Source organism: Sapajus apella, unplaced genomic scaffold, assembly GCF_009761245.1.
Source record: "Sapajus apella isolate SASKATOON/1434 unplaced genomic scaffold, GSC_monkey_1.0 scaffold4, whole genome shotgun sequence".
Classification (NCBI taxonomy): Eukaryota; Metazoa; Chordata; class Mammalia; order Primates; family Cebidae; genus Sapajus; species Sapajus apella.
Window position 1 is genome coordinate 59,503,245 of NW_022436944.1, and position 24,500 is coordinate 59,527,744.

General features: G+C 45.4%; 2 protein-coding genes across 7 annotated transcripts; both read left to right on the plus strand.

The window, feature by feature from the left end:
- The first annotated feature begins 553 nt into the window (after positions 1-553).
- RPL14 (ribosomal protein L14) lies at positions 554-5,145 on the plus strand. 4 transcript variants are annotated; one of them, XM_032271282.1, is made up of 6 exons: positions 554-658; positions 1,237-1,338; positions 1,804-1,898; positions 4,270-4,369; positions 4,484-4,537; positions 4,816-5,145. In XM_032271282.1, the coding sequence occupies exons 1-6, from the start codon at positions 656-658 to the stop codon at positions 5,095-5,097; spliced, it is 636 nt and encodes a 211-aa protein (XP_032127173.1). In that variant the 5' UTR covers positions 554-655; the 3' UTR covers positions 5,098-5,145. The 4 variants fall into 4 exon arrangements, with proteins under 4 accessions (XP_032127173.1, XP_032127182.1, XP_032127166.1 ...); XM_032271291.1 differs by having other exon boundaries at positions 639-769; XM_032271299.1 differs by lacking the exon at positions 554-658 and adding exons at positions 838-909; positions 969-1,090 and having other exon boundaries at positions 4,270-4,537.
- Positions 5,146-8,812: 3,667 nt separating this feature from the next.
- On the plus strand, positions 8,813-20,542 carry ZNF619 (zinc finger protein 619). 3 transcript variants are annotated; one of them, XM_032271257.1, is made up of 5 exons: positions 8,813-9,603; positions 10,073-10,158; positions 14,299-14,449; positions 15,012-15,125; positions 18,647-20,542. In XM_032271257.1, exons 2-5 carry the CDS (start codon positions 10,135-10,137, stop codon positions 20,050-20,052), a joined length of 1,695 nt encoding a protein of 564 aa, XP_032127148.1. In that variant the 5' UTR covers positions 8,813-9,603; positions 10,073-10,134; the 3' UTR covers positions 20,053-20,542. The 3 variants fall into 3 exon arrangements, with proteins under 3 accessions (XP_032127148.1, XP_032127137.1, XP_032127156.1); XM_032271246.1 differs by having other exon boundaries at positions 8,817-9,603; positions 15,009-15,125; XM_032271265.1 differs by having other exon boundaries at positions 8,818-9,603; positions 14,323-14,449; positions 15,009-15,125.
- Positions 20,543-24,500: the final 3,958 nt, after the last annotated feature.

Genomic DNA, 24,500 nt, shown 5'->3' on the forward strand with positions numbered 1-24,500 from the left:
AGGCCGAGGCGGGTGGATCACAAGGTCAAGAGATCGAGACCATCCTGGTCAACATGGTGAAACCCCGTCTCTACTAAAAATACAAAACATTAGCCGGGCATGGTGGCGCGTGCCTGTAATCCCAGCTACCGAGGAGGCTGAGGCAGAATTGCCTGAACCCAGGAGGCGGAGGTTGCGGTGAGCCGAGATCACGCCATTGCAACCGGGGAAACACAGCACAAAACCCCGGCGTAAAAAAAAAAAAAAAAAAAAAAAAAAAGAATGTGAGGAGCCAACAGACCTAGTAGTAAGCTATGAATAACCAACATTTAAATAAAATTTGGGGAAGTAAAAAGGAAGTCAAATGGCATGCCATCAACGGAAGACATAGCTTCCGTACTCTTAATCCTAAATTACTAAGAGGTGACGTTCCTGCAGCTCTCCAATCCAAATCACCAAAAACAATCTCGCCGCCCAACTTTGCGAAAACGCAATTTAGCTCCAGCCGGTTCCGCCATGTTTTCCCAGTGAGCTTGCGTGCGCATACGCACGCACGCACGCACGCACCAACCAATCGGTGCCCACGTCAGCGTCTCGTTACCGCAGGGGCGGTGCATTCTTCTACGCATGCGCACGGTTGGACGGGCCTCCTTCCTTCTCGCCTGACGCCGCCAACATGGTGAGTCTTACTATTGCGGGCTCCGGGGCTGGCGATCTTTCCTCTCTACTTCCGCGTCCGCTGGGAAGCTGAGGCGCCGAACGGCTCCCGGAGGGTCCTGGGAAGCACATGGTGAGGCTCCCTGGGCCGGCTGTGCCCCGGAATCGGGCACTTCCCGGACTTGGGGCTGACGAGCGCGTGGAGGACCCGGCAGGCCTGGCGCTCCTTGGGCCCCGCGTGCGCGCCTCGGCCGCTGGAGCTGGACTGCTGAGGCCGCTCGTGGTCCGAGAGCCGTGGACCCCGGCCTTGCGGAGCTGGGAGCTGGCAGGAGGCCGCTCGTGGTCCGAGAGCCTTGTCCCGCCGCCCCGGCCTTGCGGAGCTGGGAGCTGGCAGGCGGTGGCGACGGGACCCGGGCTTTAGTTACGGCGGCGTCTGCCGATTTCGTCCATTCAGGTTGGCGCCTGGCGCTCGGGCGTGTGTTCCCCTGCAGCATTCTTTTTCGCTGAATTTAACCATGTCGTCTCTAGCTGCAGTAAGTGACATATAAACTAGCGAGTGTTTTTAGGTAAGTCTCATTGTCCTTTCTCCCCAAATTTTAGGTGTTCAGGCGCTTCGTGGAGGTTGGCCGGGTGGCCTACGTCTCCTTTGGACCTCATGCCGGAAAATTGGTCGCGATTGTAGATGTTATTGATCAGAACAGGGTAAGTGTCACAGCTTTTTACTAAACGTGGCAGTGGATGTATGCACTGCAGATGGCAACAATAATTGTCTCGATGGCTGTATAAGGTAAGTATGCCATGGGTAGTAACTTCATTTTACCATTGAGGAAACAGGCAATGTAGGGTAAGGGTTTTAAGCACAGCCTCAAGTTAGCTATTAATATTGAATTTTAGTATTATCCCAGCCATTTAAGCTAGAGCCAGTTATGGGCTGAAACGTTGGTTAGGTTTAAATGAGTTACTAGATGCGTAAAGTGAGTTTAGAACAGATCCAGCATATATAAAGCATGTGACTCAAATAGAGTAATTCTTGTCTTTTCTAAGCAATTTATTTAAATAGTAGTGTGGGTTTGATGACCCTGAACGGATAAGTAATTGTACAGAACCATCTGACCAATTCAATTGCTATTAGATTTTGCACTGAAGTTCTTGATGTTGGTGTTCTAGGCTTTGGTTGATGGACCTTGCACTCAGGTGAGGAGACAGGCCATGCCTTTCAAGTGCATGCAGCTCACTGATTTCATCCTCAAGTTTCCACACAGGTAACTATCCACCAATCATCACCCCTTCCTACCATCCCCAGATTTGTTTATACTAGTAAAAACTTTGTTTAGAGTAAACGGTATGAAAGATTCAGAGCCATCCTGAAGAGGGTTTTACATCGTAGAAGTAGACAGGGATTATTTACTTTTAAAATGTCCTGGGCATGCTCACCTTTAATCCTAATACTTTGGGAGGCCATGGTGGGAGGATCTCTTGAGCTCAAGAGTTCAAGGCCAGCCTGGGCAACATGGTGAACCCCCCTATCCCTGCAAAAAATACAAAAAAATTAGTTGGGCATTTGGCACTCACCTGTAATCCCCAGCATGGGAGCAGGGGCAGGGCGTGTGCTGAGTTGGGGGGATGACTTGAGCAAGATTGAATCTGCAGAGAGTCCTGATCATGTCACTGCACTCCAGTCTGGGTGACAGTGAGACCCTGTCTCAAAAAAAAAATAAAATGTCCTAAGGTCACCTTTCTACCTTGATAATTTAGGGTTTTGCCTCTGTTCAGACTTGCCATCCTCCTTTCTTCTGGTCTCTGCCAAACTTTTAGCTTAAAGTAAACAAAAATACTACATCATTAGGTAAGCTCTTAGTGTGTGTCATTTGTACGGTATTTTACATGAGAGGTTGTATCCCTGGCTTACATTTAAATGAGGCAGCGAGTAGCGTAGCAGTTCTTTTTTGACTTATAAATTAAAACATTTTAGTGGTTGCTATACAGTTAATTCAACCCACAATGATGATGCGGTGGAACGCGGTGGAACGTGTACTGAACGTGTCCTGTCACATGGCCATTACAGATAAAGTAGATGTAATGTAATGTTGCATGCTTTAAAATAGTCAAAAACTTGTATGCCGAGCACTACAGACCCTGCCTGACGTGTATTAACACATGGACTTTCAGGGACTAGGGGTCGAAAGCATGCCACTTGAACAACCTGGAGTGTATCATGGCGATGCTGCTGCTGTGACATACCACATCGTTTGAAAGCACAATTGGGGTAAAGCTTGAGGATACATCAAAGCAGTAGAAAAAATCTGATAACTTAGATTTTCACTAGGGACTCTCATAATTCTGCCTTGGATCCCTAAACACCCTGGATTTTATTTTTAGGATGTTTGGCCATAAATTGTTACTGTAAAATTAAAAAAAAAAAAAAAAAGAACATTAATTACCTTGTTTGTTGTGAGAATGAATGGGTTGGCTGGGTGCAGTGGCTCATACCTGTAATCTCAGCACTCTGGGAGGCCAAGGCTGGTAGATCACTTGGGGACAGGAATTAAGGCCAGCCTGGCTAACCCCATCTCCACTAAAAGTACGAAAATTAGCCAGGTGTGATGTGCAGACCTGTACTCCCAGCTATTTGGGTGACTTGAGACAGAATTGCTTGAACCTAGGAGGCAGAGGTTGCAGTGAGCCAACGTTGCACCAGCGCACTCCCACCTAGGCAACAGAGCAAGACCCTGTCTTTAAATAATAAAAAAAAGAAAATGAATGGTTTTCAACAGATTCACTGCCAGAGTGGAATTATGTATGGTTAGAAGTGGGGTGGTTTTGGTTTTGGGGGATTTTTTTTCAGGCTGGAGTGCATTGGTGCCATCCCAGCTCACTGCAACCTCCGCCTCTTGTGTTCAAGCGATTCTCCTGCCTCAGCCTCCCAAGTAGCTGGGATTACAGGCACCTGCCACCATGCCAAGCTAATTTTTGTGTTTTTAGTAGAGATGGGGTTTTGCCATGTTGGACAGGCTGGTCTCCAGGTGATCCACCCACCTTGGCCTGCCAAGGTGCTGGAATTACAGGTGTGAGCCACTGCCCTGGGTTGAGAGGTAGTTTTTAAATTCATAAAATGGACTGGGCTGGGTGCAGTGGCTCATGCCTGTAATCCCAGCACTTTGGGAGGCCACAATGGAGGACTGCTTGAGCCCAGGAGTTGGAGACCAGCCTGGGCAACACAGCAAAACTCTGTTTCTACAAAAAATGCAAAAATTAGCTGGGTGTGGTGATATGCACCTGTAGCCCCAGGTACTTGGAAAGCTAAGGCAGAAGGATGGCTTGAGCCCAGAAGGTTGAAGCGGCAGTGAGCCATGATCACTCCACTGTATTCCAGCCTGGGTGGCAAAGCAAGATCCTCTCTCAAAAAAAAAAAAAATGGGACTGGATTTCAGTTTTGATTAAAATACGCTTGAAGTTACAAGCTATTCTGTCTTACAAAACACAATAAAAATAAGTACATACTGTGCCAGATGTTGTCTTATGCAGACAAAGAATTGTAACAGGAAGAGTGCTTTTTGAGGAACAAAGGAAGTGTCCTTGCTAATGAGTGACTTCAAAGCTGATTCCTGACTCTGTGGTCTTGGCTCGTTCTAGTGCCCGCCAGAAGTATGTCCGGCAAGCCTGGCAGAAGGCAGATATCAATACGAAATGGGCAGCCACTCGATGGGCCAAGAAGATTGAAGCCAGAGAAAGGGTAATCACTTACAGTCATTCGGATTCTGGCTTTTTCTTTTTTTTTCTTTTTTTTTTTTTTTTGAGGTTTCAAGGTATTGTGAGAGGGATAATTTTTATTTTTATTTTTCAACAGAAAGCCAAGATGACAGATTTTGATCGTTTTAAAGTTATGAAGGCAAAGAAAATGGTAAGATTTAAGATCTGTACTTTTGTGTAATTTAGCTTTAGAATAACAAGGGAGCAGTAGCCAAATCTTATTCGAAGCTGCCAGCCTCTTGGGAGCTTTCTGTGAAAAGGGAGAATTTATCCTCATTGTATTTCATGATGTTCTAATGGAATTGTTACCTTTATTTAGATTTAGTTGTAGGGGAACAGACCACTTAATGGCCCTTTCTAAAACCAGCATAAGTTGAAGTTTATTTTTTGTATACACAATAAGTGCTTTTGTATATTGATAATTTTCAGAGGAACAGAATAATCAAGAATGAAGTTAAGAAGCTTCAAAAGGCAGCTCTCCTGAAAGCTTCTCCCAAAAAAGCACCTGCTGCTAAGGGTGCTGCTGCTGCAGCTGCTGCTAAAGTCCCAGCAAAAAAGATGACCGCCGCAGGCAAGAAGGCTCCAGCCCAGAAGGTTCCTGCCCAGAAAGCCACAGGCCAGAAGGCAGCGCCTGCTCCAAAAGCTCAAAAGGGTCAAAAAGCTCCAGCCCAGAAAGCACCTGCTCCAAAGGCATCTGGCAAGAAAGCATAAGAGGCAGTTATACAAAGTAATAAAGGTTCTTTTCGTCATGTTGGCAAATCTATTTAAGTCTTTGGATTTAAAGCCTGTTGCTGAGGCTGGGGTTAGGAGGCAGACTGCTAGTAGGATTATAATAAACATTAAATAATCAGTTCCTTAATCTCACTCTCTGCCCATACTTGGATGGATAGTGCAGAATCATTACTGATCATGTCATGAGAAATCATGATAACTTAGAACACCAGGTGGCATTTTTTTTTTTTCTTAAGGTCACGTTAGCTTCAGAACATTTTTTTCCATCGTACAAATATGTTTGCCATAAATAGGTAAGGTGACAGCCTCTTGATGCCCAATAATCTAGCAGATTTTCCTTTTATTTTTTTTTGAGACAGCCTCGCTGTGTTGCCCAGGGTTTTTTTTGTATTTTTAGTAGAGTTGGGGTTTTGCTGTGTTGGTCAGGCTGGTCTTGAACTCCTGACCTTAGGTGATGCCCCCTACCTCTGCCTCCCAACGTGCTAGGATTACAGACGTGAGCCACCACGCCTGGCCTTTTTTTGTTTTCTTGAGGCAGTCTTGCTCTGATGGCTAGGCTGGAGTGCAGTGGCACGATTTTGGCTCACTGCAACCTCCACTTCCTTGGTTCAAGCCATTCTCCTGCCTCAGCCTCCTGAGTAGCTGGGACTACAGGCGTGTACCAGCATGCCCGGCTAGTTTTTTTTTATTTTTAGTAGAGAGAGGGTTTTTCCATCTTGGCCATGCTGGTCTTGAATTCCTGAGGTCAGTGATCCACCCACCCTGACCTCCCAAATGCTAGGAATTACAGTTGTAAGCCACCATGCCTGTGCAAATTTTCTTATAAAAAAAAAAAAATAAGTATAAAAATTACACGACATGGCGCCAGGGGATTCTAAGATCGTGTGCTCAAGGCGGTCTGGCTATAGCCTGGTTTTATGTTTTTAGGAAGACGTAAGGTAATACATGTAAGATGTACATTGCCTCAATCTGCAAAGAAGAGAACTCCAAGCGGGGATTGTGGAGGGACCTTCAGGTACTTCGGTTGAGCATATTTCTAATCCAAACAGTTTCAACATCTGGAACTGAGCTGTGACACTGCAATTGGAAAATCCCTAGCCTACCCTCTTGGTGGGTTATAGTCATTGGAGTTACACAGTGTCTCTAAGGAAGACATACGTAAGGATATGTGCATATGAAGCATAAATGGATTTCCTGTATGGACCTAGGTCCCATCCCTAAAATGTCAACATCAGAACACATCTCATCCTAAGCATTTCAGATAAGGGATACTCAGCCTGTATATAGAAGGCTGGACTAGTTCTGTCTACTACAAAATTTAGGTAATTTGGGGCAATAAAAGATCCTGGATAGATCTGAATACTACAAAGCTGTACACGAAACAGCCTCACTGTCTCCCAGCCTGGAGTGCAGTGGCACAGTCTGCACACTGAAACCTCCAACTCCCAAGTTCAAGCGATTCTTCTACCTCAGCCTCCTGAGTAGCTGGGTTTACAAGCATGCGTCACCACACCCGGCTAATTTTGTATTTTTAGTAGAGACAAGGTTTTGTCATGTCAGCCAGGCTGATCTCAAACTCTTGACCTCAGGTAATCTGTCTGCCTTGGCCTCCCAAAGTGCTGGGATTACAGGTGTAAGTCACTACACCTGGCCAGGAATATGTTTTAAATGAAGCTTATTTTCTAAGCAAAAGTTGACTTCAAGTTTTACTGAGGTAAAGGAAAAAGCACGTTGAGTTGCTTTTGATAATAGGCAAGTGGTATGGTGTAATAAGGAAAATATGGGCAATTTGGGATTACTTGTTCTACACTTGAGAAGTGAAACCCCATCTCTACTAAAAATACAAAAATTAGCCGGGTGTGGTGGTGGGTGCCTATAATCAATCCCAGCCACTCGGGAGGCCAAGGCTGGAGAATCGCTTGAACCCGGGGGGTGGAGGTTGCAGTGAGCCAAGATTGCGCCACTTCACTCTAGCCTGGGTGAAAGAGCAAAACTCCATCTCACAAAAGAAAAAAAGATTAGCCAGGTGTGGTGATGCATGCCTGTACTTGCAGCTTCTCAGGAGGCCGAGGTGGGACGATTACTTGAGCCTGGGAGTTAGAGAATGTAGTGAGCCATGATGGTGCCAGTGTACTCCAGCCTGGGTGACAAGACCTTTTTTTTTAAAAAAAGAAAAAACCTTGTTTTAGGGGCAGCTATTCTCAAATCTGAAAAATTAAGGGAAAATAGCTAAAAGATACAGGTGCTTCTGAAGGGTTTTACAAAGCAGAACAATTCACATCCAGACTTGCATTTTTAAATCATCCTGTCTGCAGTGTGGAAAGAAAGGATTTGGTGGGGTCTATACTGGAGACCACAGAAATGGTTAGGAGGCCGACACAGTAATCCAGGGGAAAGAAGATGCAGAGGAAGAGTCAGTGATGACTACCAGATGACTGAGTTGCTTGGATGCAAACTGGTGCATCCACTGAAGTGGGGAACCCTGAAGGAGGAACAGGGGGATGAGGGAATGATGATGAGATTAATTTGGAACATTTTGAATTTTAGGCTCTTGTGGAATAATCAAGTAGAAATCAACAGGCAATTTGAAATCCAGACCTCTAGCTCCAAGCTATCTGCACAATGCCTGGCCAATAGGAGGCACTATTGCCATGACTATTACTAAATCTGGACTGCAGAAAGATTTATGGGAGTGTCTTACAGGAGAGAGGCGAGATATGCAAGAATAATAATGTCAGCAATAATATAGCGCTTATTTTGACTTAGTTTGGTACAGAACTGGACTTTGTCCATAAAAAGGGTCAAACCAAAATATTTAAAGAGATTCGTTCTGAGCTAAATATGAGGACCAGTGACCCACAATACAGCCCCAGGGGGTCCTGAGATCTTGTGCTCAAGGTGGTCAGGCTACAGCTTGGTTTTATGTGTTTTAGGAAGACATAAGAAATCAATCAATAAGATGTACATTGGCTCAGTCCACAAAGGAGGAACAACTCCAAGCGGGGAGTGTGGGGGCACCTTCCAGGTCATAGGCGGATTCAAAGATTTCTAACTGGCACTTAGTTGACAGTTATTACTGAAAGACCTGGAATCAATAGAAGGGAATGTCTGAGTTAAGGAGTTTTAGAAACCAATGTTCTTATTATGCAGATGAAACCGCCAGGTAGCAGGCTTCAGAGAGAAACGATTGTAAATGTTTCTTATCAGACTTCAAAAGATGCCAGACTCTCTTAGATGATTCTCTCCTGGATCAAGGAAAAGGCCTCGAAAGTGAAGGGGATTCTTTACAGGATGTAGATTTTCACCACCAGAGACAGCTTTACAGGGCCATTTCAAAATATGTCAAAGAAATATATTTTAGGGTAAAATACTTCCATTTCTTTCAGGGCCTGCAATCTGTCATGTGAGACTATAGAGTCAGGTTGGAATTTGGTGTCTTATTGGTATATAGTTTGTTTTAGCCTCAAGATCTCTGTTTTAATGCTAATGCTGATCTGTAGTGCCTGAATTCCAAGTCCAACCTCTCTACTTCCCATCAGATTTTCTATGGAATGCTTTTGGGGGAGAGGAGTGGTCCATTCAGTTAGTTGGGAGACTTAGAATTTTATTTTTGGTTTACAAAACAGTTTCCTGAATGGACTCAGTTAATGCATTGAGTTTATAAATCACAAACTTTTATTACCATTCTCAATTGAGAAATTGAGGCAACGAGTTGAGTATGACTTGAGCAAGTCCATACAGAGTGGAGCCAGGAACGCAGACCGTGAGAGTGCAGACCCCATGGTCTTAGGTCACAGTCATTAAGTGGGAGACAGGGGCTATAAAGCCATCAGAAGGTTAAGTTAGGAATTAAGTAAATTAGGTAGGGAGTTAGCAACTAAGTTAATTACATTAGGAATTAATTGTTAAATATGGAGGAATTTATCATGTAGTTGGGGTACCAAGACCTAGGAGAAAATAAACCAGGCGCGGCCGGGCGCAGTGGCTCACGTCTGTGAGGCCGAGGTGGATCCGCTTGAGCTCAGGAGTTCGAGACCAGCCTGCGCAACATAGCCAGATCCCAATTTCAATAGAAAATAGCAAACAAACCAGGCGCAGAGCGGTTGTGGCGAAGGCAAGGCAAGGCAAGGGTGGGAGTCTGGCTTCGGGGGAACCATAGAGAAGGGCCAGCCTCCCGGCTTCCTAGAGAGGCAGAAGGGGGCCGACTGCCCGCCCGCTAGTGCTTCCGCCTTGGCCACCTGGCGAGCGCTCCAGTAGTTTCCCGGGCTTCCCTCTCTCGGCTACGTGTTCTGGAGGTCGGGCGTTGGGTCCCTGCAGAGGTCGCCGAGGGGCCCAGCACCCCGTCCTCAGAGACGCAATCGACCCTGCTGCTCCGAAGAGCTGGCCTGATGTCCTCCGGGCGGCGGTATTCATGGGGAGGATGGGAGCCGTGACCATAGGGTCCCCTGCTTGGGGCGGAGCGTTCAGATCCCGGTTAGGTCTTCGGTCAGCATCACCAACCGGGACATTGAGCGTCCTACCCTTGTCACCCAGGGCTAGGTCACCACTTACATTTTGTGTGCAGCCTGTGGTTTGTTTAGGGGTCCCCGTTATATCCTGCTGTCTCTCCAGAGACTTGTTTTGGATTGCCATGATCACTAGAAGCATTCAGCACAAACTATTTAGTAATGTATTCATAGTGAGGCCAAGAATATTTTTTCTAAACAGCCACGAATCCACTGCAGTTCCTGACTCTTGCTTTACAGATATTCTTTGTAGAGTTCCCAATGTCACCAAGCAGATCCACAGGAGAATATGCAGAGGGAGCATTTGCAGCATCCCATGAATCAGTGGAGAGGGTGAATGGGAGCAGCTAGTGTGCTAAGAACATCTGCAGTGCTAGTGGCAGGAGACAGAGGGAAGAGGTGGAACCACGTGTAGGAGGCAAGACAGTCTCATTGCGGTTCTCTCTTAGCTCCACAGGTTCTTGCTTTTCCAAACCTAGAGGGCAGTGCATGAAGCCAGAGGTCATCAGCCATGCTCCAGACACTGTGGTTCCAGGTGAGCAGAGCTTTCTTTCAGCTTTCCATACTCAGAACAGGTTTGGAAAGTCAGCACAGGCCTAGTAGCCTGACTTGGCCAGTCCCATGCTTCGTTTAACATCCTTCATAGAGTATGGCAAAAGAGTATGCTAGGGGTGTTGATGAATGAGAGTTGGTGAATTTGGGAGGGTCAGGTAGGTTGGAAAAGAAGGAATGAATTATCCTAGAAAGTGAGAGTCTGCATGCATGAGAACTGAAAGTGTGGCCTGGAGACGAGCAGCTTTTGCATTATAGAGGGTGCTTGTTAGGAAAATGTCTGATCTCCTGCATCAGAACCTACATTTTTACTAGATCTGGAAAATTAAGGGGCACATTAAAATTTGAGGAGTGCTTGTCTGCATCACAATACACAAAGAAAAGACACTTCTCAGGTTAAATAGACATTTCCAAGGGAGGAGTTTGCCCTGCAGACCATTCAGTTAAGGTACAGTGAAGGCAGAACTGGAAGCATTTGGAAGGTATGGATTGACGAGGGAGGTGTATTTTTGGAGGAGTGATGAGTTTGGAGCTGAAGCCAGGGCCTTTAGCTCAATGTGAAGACATCAGTCTAACCTCTGTGAGAGTCTGCATCCTTTCTTGGCACAAATTCATGTAGCATTGGGAGCACTTGTCCCTCCAGACTTTTCTTGGTGGTAGTTGATGGTTTTACTGTTTTTTTTCTCCTGGATCCTAGATCGTGTAATGAGAAAGCTGAGTTTATCACGTAGTGGATGTATCATGTAAAATGAGAAAGCTCCATCCCAAGGACTGAAAAGTAATGTGTGTGTCCTCCTTTTTGTGGATATTGGATCATCCACTACTGTTGGAACACTTTGGCAAATATTCATTCCTACAAGTCAGGAAGTGTTTAAATATCTGTGGAGGTAGGCTGTGCTTTGCCTGAAGTGCAGTAATCACTTAGGATTAGATTCCACCAAGAGGACCCCAAGTGACAGTGGATTAAACAAGATAAAGGCTTCTCTCTCATACAGAAGTGTCTAGAGTCAATCCAGGGCTAGTGTGGATGTTCTCAGGCTCTGTCTTTCTGCTCTACCATCCTAGCAGCATTTCATATGTTCTAGGCAACTTTATTGTCCAAAGTAGCTGCTTGATCTCTAGCCATCATGTGTGCCTTCCAGCTAGAAGAGGAGCTGCCAAAAGAATGTGAACCTCTCTTGTAGGAACTTTCCCATAATTCCCTAACAATATTTCTACTTGCATTTCATTGGCCCCACTTGGTTGCCAGGGCTGAGTGCAACGTCAGGTAAAATTAGGGTTCCAATACTAAGAAAGAAAGGGGGCACACACACACACACACACACACACTCACCTGTCAGTCTTTGCTACAATCTCTAAGAGGAACATTTGTCACTTAGAATCTTCTAGGAAGTTCCTCCAGTCTCATCTGTGGTTGTAGTAAGAGCTGAGATTTAAATGATATCATGTGCCGGGTGATATCTTAGTGCTTTACAGATAATAACTTATGCTATCCTTGTAAGAGTCCTATCAAATAGTTATTATTATGATCTCAGTTTTACAAATGGGGCAGCTGAGGCAGAGAAAGTTTAATTGTCTCATCCAAGATTAACAGCTGATGAGTATTAGAGATGCTATTTGAACCTAGGGAGTCTGGCTTAGAGCAGGGTTTTTCAACCTTGGCAGCATTTACATTTGGGCCAGATAATTCTTTGTTTGTGCATTATAGGATGTCCTGTGCATTATAGGATGTTCAGCAATATTCCTGGCCTGCTATCTACTAGATGCCAGTAGCACTACTGTTACCACCACACTTGCAGCTTTGACAGCTAAAAATGTCTCCAGATGTTGCCACATACTCCCTGGGGGGCAAAATGGCCCCCATGTTGAGAACCACAGCCTTAACATCTGTGCCATTTGCCACTGTGTTGTGCTGCCTTTGTAACCCACTTCCATAGGAGGGAGTCAGCAGCCCCACTTAATGAAGAAAGTAAGTGCAAGTACAGGACAGAAGAAGAGTGACCACAGATAGAGCAGGATCTGAGGAAGCTAAGTGTTTCAGAAAACAAGGAACCAAAGAATGTGCTGGTAATCAGAGCAGTGTTTCAGAGGCATGGAAATGTAGAGCATAATGTGAAGAAAAAGTGAGGTCCATGTTCCCAGCTGCTGACTCTGAAGAAAGTCAGACAAGGGTATTAATACCTGTATCTATTCTGCACTGTCCAATAAGGTACTCCCTAGCTACATTTGCCTATTTAAATTAAAATCAATTAAAGTTAAAAATTCAGTTCCTCAGTCACGCCAGCCACATTTGAACTTTCTGGTTAAGGGGCTATCTGATTACTGTATAATTACTGTTTTCCTTTTGGAACTAATAAGCAGTCTATGAAAAGACATTTAAGATCATGCAAATATTCTGCTTCTCATCAAAATTTCCTCCTAGATTTAGCATCCATTGATGATTTTTGCCATTGATGATCTTTACAATGAGGACTGCAAATCTTCTAGTACTTCCATGTTATATTTCTTCGCTCAGAAGAGACTTAAGTACAAAGGAAAGCTTGTTGACATGATGGACTGAGAAAGACTATGGTATGAGTTAGAGAGATGCCACAGTGGGACGAATTTCTATAAAAGTGGTCAGCTCATTTTGACATTTTTGCTTCCGTATACAACTTTGTAATAAATACTCAAAGAGGACTCCTTTTAGTCTATTTCAAAGTGCTTAATATTGCTGATTCCCATCATCTGAAAATGGAAATAATTCTTATTTCACAGATGTGCTATAATGATTGAGCAAATTGTTTTAAAAGTGACTGACACAGGGGCAAAGGTCTAAATAGTTTGTGATGTTTCCTTCTTCCTTGAGAAGCTGGAGGTGGTTTTAGTGGGAAGCAGAAAGACAGAGACACACAGTGAAGAGGGCAGCATTGGCCGGGCGCGGTGGCTCACGCTTATAACGTAATCCCAGCCCTTTGGGAGGCCGAGGCGGGCAGATCGCCTGAGGTCAGGAGTTTGAGATCAGCCTGGGCAGCATGGTAAAACCCCATCTCTACTAAAAATACAAAAATTAGCTGGGCGTGGTGGCGGACATCTGTAATCCCATCTACTAGGGAGGCTGAGGCAGGAAAATCGCTTGAACCTGGGAGGTGAAGGTTGCAGTGAGTGGAGATGGTGCCACTGCACTCCAGTCTGGGCGACAGAGCTGGACTCTGTCTCAAAAAAAAAAAAAAGAGGACAGCAGTGGGCAGATCTCTGCAGAAGTGGGAGATTGCTATCCTGTCCTGGAGTGAAGTGTGTTAGGAGACGAAGTTAACACTGCACATCACCTTCAAGGGAGGGAGAACTATTTTTTTTTTTTTTGAAATGGAGTTTCAGTCTTGCTTCCCAGGCTATAGTACAATGACACAGTCTCGGCTCACTGCAACCTCCGCCTCCTGGGTTCAAGCGATTCTCCTACCTTAGCCTCCTGAGTAGCTTGGATTATAGGCATGCACTGTCACACCCAGCTAATTTTGTATTTTCAGTAGAGGCAGGGTCTCTCCATGTTGGTCAGGCTGGTCTTCAACTCCCAACCTCAGGTGATCTGCCTGGCCTGGCCTCCCAAAGTGCTGGGATTACAGGCATGAGCCAACATATCCAGGCAAGGGAGAAATATTAATAGCTTCTGATAAGGCAAGATGATAGAAAGGGGAGAAATATCCAGGATGAAAGGAACCTTATCCCCATGAAATCACTCCCCTGTCTGTAGCAGAAGATGCAGGGGAGGAAGACCAGAAAGAAGCTGAGTGGAAGGCCCTGATAGGTGCTTCAGGATGGATGGAGGGAGGGTGAAAGATGGTTACCCGCTATGGCCGATTTAGAAAGCATGCCAGAAAATATACCTGGCCTGTGGAACCAGACATGGGTTGACGTGATCATCAAGCAAAGAACAGCAGGTGCTGGGCTCTGTGCTTAGGATGATAATATTAAGGCTGCAGAGGTATGCACATGGAAAGTTGGAATGCTGACTCAGGGCTGCCCCAGCTGGGGTGCTGTGTGGCTCTCCTTGCCAGTACAAACCTTCCATGGGGCTCAGTGCCATGGATTCCAGTAAATTTATGCCTTTCCTGGAATTCAGGCCTTTCCCTGTGTTCTTATGCAGGGCTTGAGAAGGAACTTGTTTCAGGAGCCAGTGACCTTTGAGGATGTGGCTGTGTACTTCACCCAGAATGAATGGACCAGCCTGCAGCCTTCTCAGAGGGCCCTGTTCAGGGAGGTGATGCTGGAGAATTATGCAACTGTAACTTCCTTGTGTAAGTCCTTCTTCCTCTCTGAAACTCAGCTTCTGCCCTTGGGGACTACTAGATTCCTCCTTAGCAGATCTAGGATCTCGAATACCTTCAGAATTGTTGCCCTGTTGGTTGAGCTCCCTAATCCCCAGTGCCAGGAGTAGCTAGATGGAGAAAGAGCTGGGTTCACTTAGGTATTTGACAGCACTGTCCTCTTCCCTGATTCCTAATGGATACTTAATTGCAGGCGGCTTTCCTCTGGGAACAGAGAGAACTGAGAAGGTTTCTGGTGCACTGCCTTCATTCCTTCCATCTTCCAGTTCCTGGGAGGTGATTTTGGCCCTATTGCCTATCTGTGAGTCCCCTAGGGCCCTCGTGTACACACCTCCAGTGACTGTGGGAGCTTTCTGTCCTCAGAGGCCAGAGCAAGCTTCAAGCCCTTCCTTAGATTCTGTAGATTCACTCCTCTCTGATTTCACTTAGTCTCCTGGGGCATCCTCTTTTATTTTTACCTGGCAAAGCAGAGAGAGGGAGGTCACTGGTGATTCTCCTCAGCTTCCTGTTCCTTTTCTTTCTCCTCTAGCAGCATTTCCATTCCCCAAACCTGATCTGATATTCCGGCTGGAGCAAGGAGAAGCAGCCTGGGGCCCAGACCCCTGGACGCTTGCTGGGGAAGAAGCCCTGAGAGGCCTGTGCACAGGTGAGCAGGAAAACCCACCATCCTCCTTCCCAGCTTTGCCTCCACCTTTCTGTTAACAATTTAGCATGAAAAAGAGCTCTTTGTCCTATGATGGTTGTGGGGATGAAAATAGTCACTCCTATTCAAAGAAGTGTTGCTTACCAGAACTTCATCCCCAAACTAGAAAAGACCAGTCCAGCCATTTTATTTTCTGCCATTTTTCTTTGTAAAGCTAAAGAATTTCAGGCTGGGTGTAGTGGCTTACACCTATATCCTGGCACTTTGGGAGACCAAGGTGGGAGGGTGCTTGAGGCCAAGAGTTCGAGACCAGCCTGGGCAACATAGCAAGACCCTGTCTCTACAAAAAAAACCAAACAATAAAATTAGCTGGGCATGTGCCTGTAGTGCCCACTACTCAGGCGGTTGAGGCTGGAGAATCCCTTGAGCCAGGAGTTTGAGGTTGCAGTGAGCTAGGATCACACCATTCTACTCCAGCCCGGGTGACGGAGCAAGACCCTATCTGTAATTTATCTATCTATCTATACATATACATATAAATGTATATCTATCTATATACATATATATACATATATGTATATATTTCAAACAGACTTCTGTTGGTTGGTCAGCTCAGGAATATAAATATAATATAGTAAGAACTTGGTTTTCTTTTTTTTTTTTTATTGAGACAGAGTCTCGCTGTATTGCCCAGGCTAGACTGTAGTGGCGTGATCTTGGCTCACCACAACCTCTGCCTCCCGGGTTCAAGTGATTCTTTTGCCTCAGCCTTCTGAGTAGCTGGGACTTAAGGCACACGTCACCATGCCTGGCTAATTTTTGTATTTTTAGTAGTGACAGGGTTTTACCATGTTGGCCAGGCTGGTCTCGAACTCCTGACCTTGTGATCCACCTTCCTGGCCTCCCGACATGCTGGGATTACAGGCGTGAGCCACTGCACCCAGCCACGAACTTGGCTTTTTATTGATTGATTGATTGAGACAGAGTCTCACTCTGTCGCCCACTCTGGAGTGCAGTGGCACTATCTCAGCTTATTGCAACCTCTGTCTCCCAGGTTCAAGCGATTGTCCTGCCTCAGCCTCCCAAGTAGCTGGGATTACAGGTGCCCACCACCATGCCCGGCTCATTTTTGTAATTTTAGCCGGGCTCAAAAGGGTTTCACCATTTTGCCCAGATTGGTCTTGAACTCCTGACCTCAAGTGATTGACCTGCCTCAGCCTCCCCAGTTGCTGGGATTACAGGTGTGAGTGACCGTGCTCAGCTAGAAGTTGTTTTTGTAAGAACATTGTATGTGTGTGTGTGTGTGTGTGTGTGTGTGTGTGTGTGTGTAAAACTATATATGTAATTGGAATTTTTCTGAATTCCTAGACACTGAATTTTACATTAGCTTTTGAAAGAAAGCTTGTTTATATATTGGGGATGAATAGTTTTCTTTTATGAAAGATACTGAATTGATATAATTGTAAAGACCAGTCAGAGATTTGGTATATAGCCTTCCTCATTCAGTTGCTTGGTTCTCATATTCTGCCAATCTTTTATGGTATTTGGAGCCTCTATAAGGCAAATGCTCCTTTCTAATTCCCCCACTTCTGCCTCAACCAGTGCCTTAAATTGACTTCAGCATTTGAGGTAATCGAGAGGCTTTCCCGGCATCCTTCCTGCAATTGTTAGTGTTGCCCCCTTGCCACAGGTGCACATGGTCTATTTAGCCAGAAGAATCACATGAGCACCTGACGTGTGCCTAGGGCAACTGAGGAACTGAGTTTTTAATTTTATTCCATTTTAATTCATTTAAATTTAAACAGCCACATGTGGCTAGTGGCCGCCTTTTGGGAAAGTGCAGCCTTAAACAATGAAAAGAGCAGCCTTAATCTGTCTTTTCTAGTTTATAGAGTAGTAAATTTCACACTCTGGTATGTATCAGAGTTACTTGCAGAGCTTGTTAAAACACAGTTGCCAGGTGCCACCTCCAGAGATTCAAATTCAGTAGACTAGAGCGGGCCTGAGAATTTGCATTTCTTTTTTTTCAATATAGGGTCTTGTTATTTTGCCTAGGCTGGTCTCAAATTCCTGGGCTCAAGTGATTGTTCCACTTCAGCCTCCCAATTAGGTGGGACTACTGGCACACACCACAAAACCCAGCCCCAATAATTTGCATTTCTAACAGGTTCTCAGATGATAATGGTTCAGGGACACCATTTGAGACCACTGTTCTTGAAGATCTAGAACCATATTCTTTAAACTCAGGGTTGCAACTCACCAATAAGTTGTTACCAGCATTTAAAAATTAGATTAGACTGTACTAGCTATAAATAAAGACTAAAATACTATAAAGCCTATTGTGAATGCATCACTTTTTTTTTTTTTTTTTTTTTTTTGAGACAGAGTCTTGGCCTGTCCCCCAGACTGGAGTGCTTTGGTGTGATCTCGGCTCACTGCAATCTCTGTCTCCCAGGTTCAAGCGATTCTCATGCCTCAGCCTCCCAAGTAGCTGGGATTACAGGCGCCTGTCACCACACCCGGCTAATTTTTTGTATTTTTAGTAGAGACGAGTTTTCGCAGGGTTGGCTAGGCTGATCTTGAATTCCTGACCTCAGATGATCTGCCCACTTTGGCCTCCCAAAGTGCTGGGATTACAGACATGAGCCACCATGCCTGGCGTGAATACATTACTCTTATTAAGAACATTGTTTCTATTTCAGGTGTGTGTGTGTGTGTGTGTGTGTGTCTCTGTATTGGTTTAGGATCCAAAATGTGAGTCATGGTCAACAAGGCTCAAAAAACATGAAAATGGAAGTTTCATTTGTCATACTTCTGGTGCTTGACAAGGCAAAGAAGGTTTTTTTGTGATGGTGCTGCCAGTGAATGCATGATCTCCATATCCCAACTCCAACTGCCATCTCCATTCTGGGCAGGTTCTTGGCTGGGCCTTTTTTTCTTTTAAAGGTTAGTTTCCCAGAGGACAGCACTTAGGTTCTAAAATTGTGTTCTTCTCATGAACCCTTCATAAACAGCAGCGTTACAAACTGCTTTCTGTCCAGCCAGGCTTGTGATAGAGAACTAGAGAACATTTCTTTAAAAACTACAGAGTATTTTAAAGTATTTTGACAGGGTTTATGCCTTGATTGGGCTTTGAGGTCCACTGTTGTAGAGAGCTCCCAGACCTCTGGATACTATGCGGTGCTAGAGCTGCCTACCCATCTTTCTCTTCTCCGGTTTAGAGATTGCTTTTCTCACCTTTGACTTCCTCTGCTTTTCTTCATTGCTTCCCCTTCCTGCAACGTCACCCCATTCCCATTTTTCTTTATCCATTTGCCTCAATCAGTATCTTCTGCCATCCACACTGTTTTTATCATTCATGTGGGATTGCTTACCTTCTCCACCTCCAGTTTTTTTACTTTCCCTTTGAGGTACCATCACGTGGCTATGTCTTTCTCAAAAAATTAATGTGTCTAGAGCAAGTTGATACTGATTAATCCATTTCCCTTCTGGCATTCTCTTGTGTTTTCCTTTTATCATGCTAGGTGGTAAAACCGAGACTAAGACTGAGGAACAAACTGCACAGCTAAACATTTTTAAAGAATCAGAGTCCCACAGACTGATAGTGGAGGGACTGCTGACAGACATTCCCCAGCACCCTGACTTCAAGGACAGGTTAGGGAAGTCACAGCTACATGATACAGGGAAGAAAACAAACATAGGAGATTGCACAGATTTGACAGTCCAGGATCATAAATCTTCCACCATTGAAAGGGAAGAGAGAGCCAGGAAATTGGAAGAAAGTAGTGTCAGCACACATCTCATTACAAAGCAAGACTTTGCTAAAGAACGGGTGTTTTATAAATGTGGTGAGTGTGGCAGTTACTACAACCCACATTCAGACCTTCACCAGCATCAGAGAATTCACACTAATGAAAAGCCCTACGAATGCAAAGAATGTGGGAAAACCTTCAGATATAACTCAAAACTGTCACGGCATCAGAAAATCCACACTGGAGAGAAACCATATTCATGTGAGGAATGTGGACAAGCCTTCGGTCAAAATTCCCACCTTCTTCAGCATCAGAAACTCCACGGTGGACAGAGGCCCTATGAATGTGCTGACTGTGGAAAAGCCTTCAGTTACAATTCAAAACTGATTCGGCATCAGAGAGTCCATACTGGGGAGAAGCCCTTTAAATGTAAGGAATGTGGGAAGGCCTTCAGGTGTAGCTATGACTGCTTCATCCATGAACGAATTCACACTGGTGAGAAGCCCTATGAATGTAAGGAGTGTGGGAAGAGTTTGAGTTCTAATACAGCCCTGATTCAGCATCAGAGAATCCACACTGGGGAGAAACCATATGAATGTAAAGAGTGCGGCAAGGCCTTCCGCCGCAGTTCGGTGTTTCTTCAGCACCAGAGGTTCCACACTGGGGAACAACTCTACAAATGTAACGAATGCTGGAAAACTTTCAGTTGTAGCTCCCGCTTCATAGTGCATCGGAGAATCCACACTGGGGAGAAGCCCTATGAATGCCAGGAATGTGGGAAGACATTCAGTCAGAAGATCACTCTGGTTCAGCATCAGCGAGTTCACACTGGCGAGAAACCTTTTGAGTGTAAGGAGTGCGGGAAAGCCTTCAAATGGAATGCAAGTTTCATTCAGCATCAGAAGTGGCATACTAGGACGGAAGTCATCGCTGGAACAGGGCCATCTGCAGTTAAGCCCTACTGCCCCTCGGCCGTCCTCTCTCCTCTGCCTCTCCAATATGCCTGCTCTACCCCGGCCCCACCAGAGCCTCCCTTATCTTCTTCACATGCAGTGATACTTCCTCCCTCTGTGCCTTTCTTCCTGCTGCTTCCCTCATCTGAAAAGGCCAGCCCTTCACCTGTCCAAATAGTCCATTTCTTTCAGGATCTCGCTTTTCCTGGGAAGTCATCCCTGTGAGCCCCCTCATGTTCTCAGCATCCGTTGCACCTCAAGTTAGGGATGCCACTGGGCTCCTGGTTGTGTCATACTGATATTCTTCTGGTCTTGTATAAGTTGTTGTTTTCCTAACTTCATTTTAAGTTCTCACACTTGAGGACCATATTTGATTGGCTTCTTTTATCCCCCAGGGAGGAAATGGCAGTACTTCCTCTTTTTCATGTCCACGCTTGGGCTGTATCATCACTCTGCATCTGTCTTCTGGGGCTGCTGGAGTTGGAAGAGTTTGCAGAACATTTTCGGGTTTAGGGCATATGGCATTGTGATTATGACGAGATGGGGCATTATAATTAGAGACTAGGAGAAGTGTAAAGCCTGTGGGAGAAGATAATCAGTTAAAGTGTCCAATATTGCTTTCAGGATTTTTTTTTTTTTAGCTGGAGTTTCACTTTTGTTGCTCAGGCTGGAGTGCAAGGCTGTAATCTCAGCTCACTGTAACCTCCGCCTCCGGGGTTCAAGCGATTCTCATGCCTCAGCCTTCCGAGTAGTTGGGACCACAGGCATGCACCACCATGCCTGGCTAATTTTGTAGTTTTAGTAGAGACAGGCTTTGACCATGTTGGCCAGGCTGGACTTAAACTCCTGACCTCAGGTGATTCACCCACCTCAGCCTCCCAAAATGCTGGGATTGCAGGTGTGAGCCACCACACCCAACCTGCTTTCAGTATTTAAGGAGGGCCATTTGGTGGACCAGTGGCAAGGCTCACTGAAAGAATTTAAGCCTTGAAATTTTTTATTACCTTAATAGTAATAAAAAATTATAAGAGTCCTGTTTATGCAAAAAGAAAATGAAGTGATGAGTTGGCAGTGAGCAATAATGTAAAATTATGTCTTTGAACTTTATTGGGAGGGGATGTGGTTTTTCAGTTTGGGTTCCTTTTCTATTTTCTTTCTGCGTTTTCCTATTATTTGAGACAGGGTCTTGCTCTGTCACTCAGGCTGGAGTGCAGTGGTGTGATCATGGACCGCTGCAGTGCTGACCCTCGGGGCTCAAGCCGTCCTCCCAGCTCATCCTCTCAAGCTGGATGGCTGCACCACCTCCCAGCTTCTTGGGAGGCTGAGGTGGGAGGCTGGCTTGCGCCCTGGGGCATACACCAGCACACCCAGCTAATTTTTGTATTTTTTAGAGACAGGGTTGCTCCTCAGCCTGCTGGATGTGCTGTGGTGCCCCCGCTGCTCACTGGGCCATTCCTCCAGACCCGGTCACTTCCTGTTTCTTCTTGCATGCTCTTGCCGCTGCTTCCCCCCTTCCCCCCCCTCTCCTGTAGCCTCCTTCCCATCCTGAAGGGACCTGCTCCATCTCCCTCTACACTCTATTCTTGTCACCCTGCTTGTGGAAACAAATAGCTCCTCTTTTGACCCCCCCCCACCCCACCCCGTTCATTACCTGCATCTTCACTTTTCTGTCCCTGTTTCCTCTGGCCCTTATGCAGCCATTGTAGAGTCTGTTGGGAAGAAACCATATATTCAGAAAGTAAGCTAGTAAGACTTGATTGATTTTTCTCCTCTATTTCAGCTAATGATTGAAATTTGGCTTTTTCTTTTTCTCTTTTTTTTGAGGCAAAGTCTCTCTCTGTCACCCTGGCTGGAGTGCAGGGGCACCATCTTGGCTTATGGCAGTCTCTGCCTCCCGGGTTCAAGTGATCCTTATGTCTCAGCCTCCCAGGTACCTGGGACCACAGGCATACGCCTCCATGCCCAGCTGATTTTTGTATTTTTAGTAGAGACAGGGTTTTGCCATGTTGGCCAGGCTGATCTCAAACTCCTGACCTCAAGTGATCTGCCCACCTCGGCCTCCCAAAGTGCTGGGATTACAGGTGCAAGCCACCATGTCTGGCCTTTTCTTTTCTTTTTGTTATATCACCATGCAAGACTAGAACTGTCATTAAGAAACTAACTCCACAATTGCCAACTTCTGAAGAAATAGAACCCCAAGGACTGCCATCAACAACGGGTGCAGCCTGGCATCCTAACCACAGGGCAGCTTTGAGTGGCAGCAGGGTCATTGCACAGGGAAGAAAAACACAAAAGAAGAGAGGCTTCATAGATGTATCAGTCAGGCAACATAGGTCCCTCCACTGTTAGGAAGAGAAATGTAAGAAATTAGGTAAGATCATTAGTGACAGCCGGCATCTTGTTAGAAATCTGAGAGTTCATGTAGACCAGATGTCTAATGAATGTGGTAAGTGTAGCAGATGTTTCAAACTAAGGGCAGTCCTTCACCAACATCAGAGAATATGGGAGAAACCATACTCATATAGGAGGTGGACAAGCTTTTAATCAGAACACCCACCTTCTTTTTTTGGTTTTTGAGATGGAGTCTCGCTCGGTCGCCCAGGCTGAAGTACAGTGGTGCAATCTTGGCTCACTGCAACCTCTGCCTCCATAGTTCAAGCGATTCTTCTGCCTCAGCTTCCCAACTGGCTGGAATTACAGGCACATGCCATCATGCCTGGCTAATTTTCGTAATTTTAGTAGAGACGGGTTTTCGGCATGTTGGCCAGGCTGGTCTTGAACTCCTGGCCTCAAGGAATTGGCCTGGCTCTGCCTCCCAAAGTGCTGGGATTACAGCTGTGAAACAGCCCGCCTGGCCAGAACCCTCACCTTCTTCAGCGTTAGAAAACTTTATGGTGAGGCAGGTGTATAAATGGATGAAGTGTGGAAAAAACTTAAGCTCCAAGATTGCCATGACTGTATTCTGATTCGTTCTGTACCATAAACAAACATTCCGAAGTCACTTGTTCAAGGCTGGGCACAGTGGCTCATGCCTGTAATCCCAGCACTTTGGGAGGCTGAGGCGAGTGGATCACTTGAGGTCAGGAGTTCAAGACCAGGCTGGCCAACATGACAAAACCCCATCTCTACTAAAATTACGAAAATTAGCCAGGTGTGGTAGCGGGTGCCTGTTCCCAGCTGCTCCAGAGGCTGAAGCAGGAGAATCGCTTGAACCCAAAGGTGGAGATTGCAGTGAGCCAAGACCACACCATTGCACTCCAGCCTGGGTGACAAAGTGAGACTCTGTCTCAACAAAAAAATGACACTTGTTCAAGAGTAGGGCTGTCCACAGTTAGACCCTGCTAAGGAATGACTGTTCTTTGTCTCAGCTCCGAATTACAGGGAGAGAGTGTGGTCTGGTCCCATTCAGATCATATATTCATTCTTGATTAATTCAACTACGGGCAGGGGAGCAGGATTACATGGTATTTACGTGGCTATGTGGGACTCACCGCTGTTGGTGAGGAGGGCAGTCAAAGGGGCTGTTGTGTACTGATAGATACTCTACAAAGAATATACCATGTTGGGCATACACTTCTTAGACTAAGTTAATTTCCCTCCACACTCCATACCAGAGGCTCTTAACCCAACTGCTCGTTAGAACCACCTGGGGTGTTGTGTTTTTGTTTTTGTTTTTTAATACCAATGCCTAGCTGAATCCTAGACCAATTGCTTCAGAACCTCTGGGAGTAGGTCCCAGGTATCACTAGTTTTTTTAACTCCTTAATTATAAGATGGTTCTACAAAGAACCACATTTTTTTTTTTTTTTGAGATGGAGTCTTGCTCTGTCATCCAGGCTGGAGTGCAGTGATGCAATCTCAGCTCAATGCAACCTCTGCCTCCCAGGTTCAAGCAATTTTCCTGCCTCGCTGGGATCACAGGCACGCACCACCATGCCCAGATAAATATTTTTGTATTTTTAGTAGAGACAGGGTTTCACCATGTTGGCTAGGCTGGTCTCGAACTCCTGACCTCAGGTGATCCACCTGCCTCAGCCTTCCAGAGTGCTGGGATTACAGGTGTGAGCCACTGCACCCAGCCAAAGAACCACTTTTTTAGAGCTTTGCTACTCAAATTGTCACCTGAAGACTGGCAGCATTGGCATCACCTGGGAGATTATCAGAACTACAGTCTCATGGAAATGAAACTCTACTCTTTGACGATGCCACCAGGTGACTTTGTGGGCACACTAAGGTTTGAGAAGCATTACTCCAGACCCGGGTCCATGTGTGTGTCTTGGCATCTAATGTTGCCAAGAAGAAGTTTGAGGCAACCTGATTTTGCTTCCTTTTTAGTCTGGAAATTTACAGAACTTTAAATCTTCAAGTTTAGTAATTTCACTAGGCTATGTCTTGTTGCTGGTTCTTCCCCATTAATATTTCCTCGAATTTAGTGAGCACTTTCAGGCTGCAGATTCTCCTCCCTGATGAATGGCTTTTCCTTCAAGTTTGTCCCATCAGGATTAGAACAAGGGTTAGATTTAAGGACACAACCATTTTAGGATTATGTTGTCTTTCTAGTATGTATTTTTTTTTAAATTGAGGTGTCACTGACATATGATAAACCATGCATAAAGTGTATAATTTGATAAGTTTTGCCATATGTATACACCTGTCAAACAATAACACAATCA

What these genes read in the sequence shown, in the direction of transcription:
- RPL14 (XM_032271275.1), top strand. An exon ending in ATCCTCAAGTTTCCACACAG is followed by an intron (nt 1,899 to 4,269) that starts GTAACTATCCAC and finishes GGCTCGTTCTAG; the next exon opens with TGCCCGCCAGAAGTATGTCC. An exon ending in TTATGAAGGCAAAGAAAATG is followed by an intron (nt 4,538 to 4,815) that starts GTAAGATTTAAG and finishes GATAATTTTCAG; the next exon opens with AGGAACAGAATAATCAAGAA.
- ZNF619 (XM_032271246.1), top strand. Translation starts at nt 10,135, where the DNA reads ATGCTCCAGACACTGTGGTTCCAG. An exon ending in TGCAACTGTAACTTCCTTGT is followed by an intron (nt 14,450 to 15,008) that starts GTAAGTCCTTCT and finishes TTTCTCCTCTAG; the next exon opens with CAGCATTTCCATTCCCCAAA. An exon ending in CCTGAGAGGCCTGTGCACAG is followed by an intron (nt 15,126 to 18,646) that starts GTGAGCAGGAAA and finishes TTATCATGCTAG; the next exon opens with GTGGTAAAACCGAGACTAAG.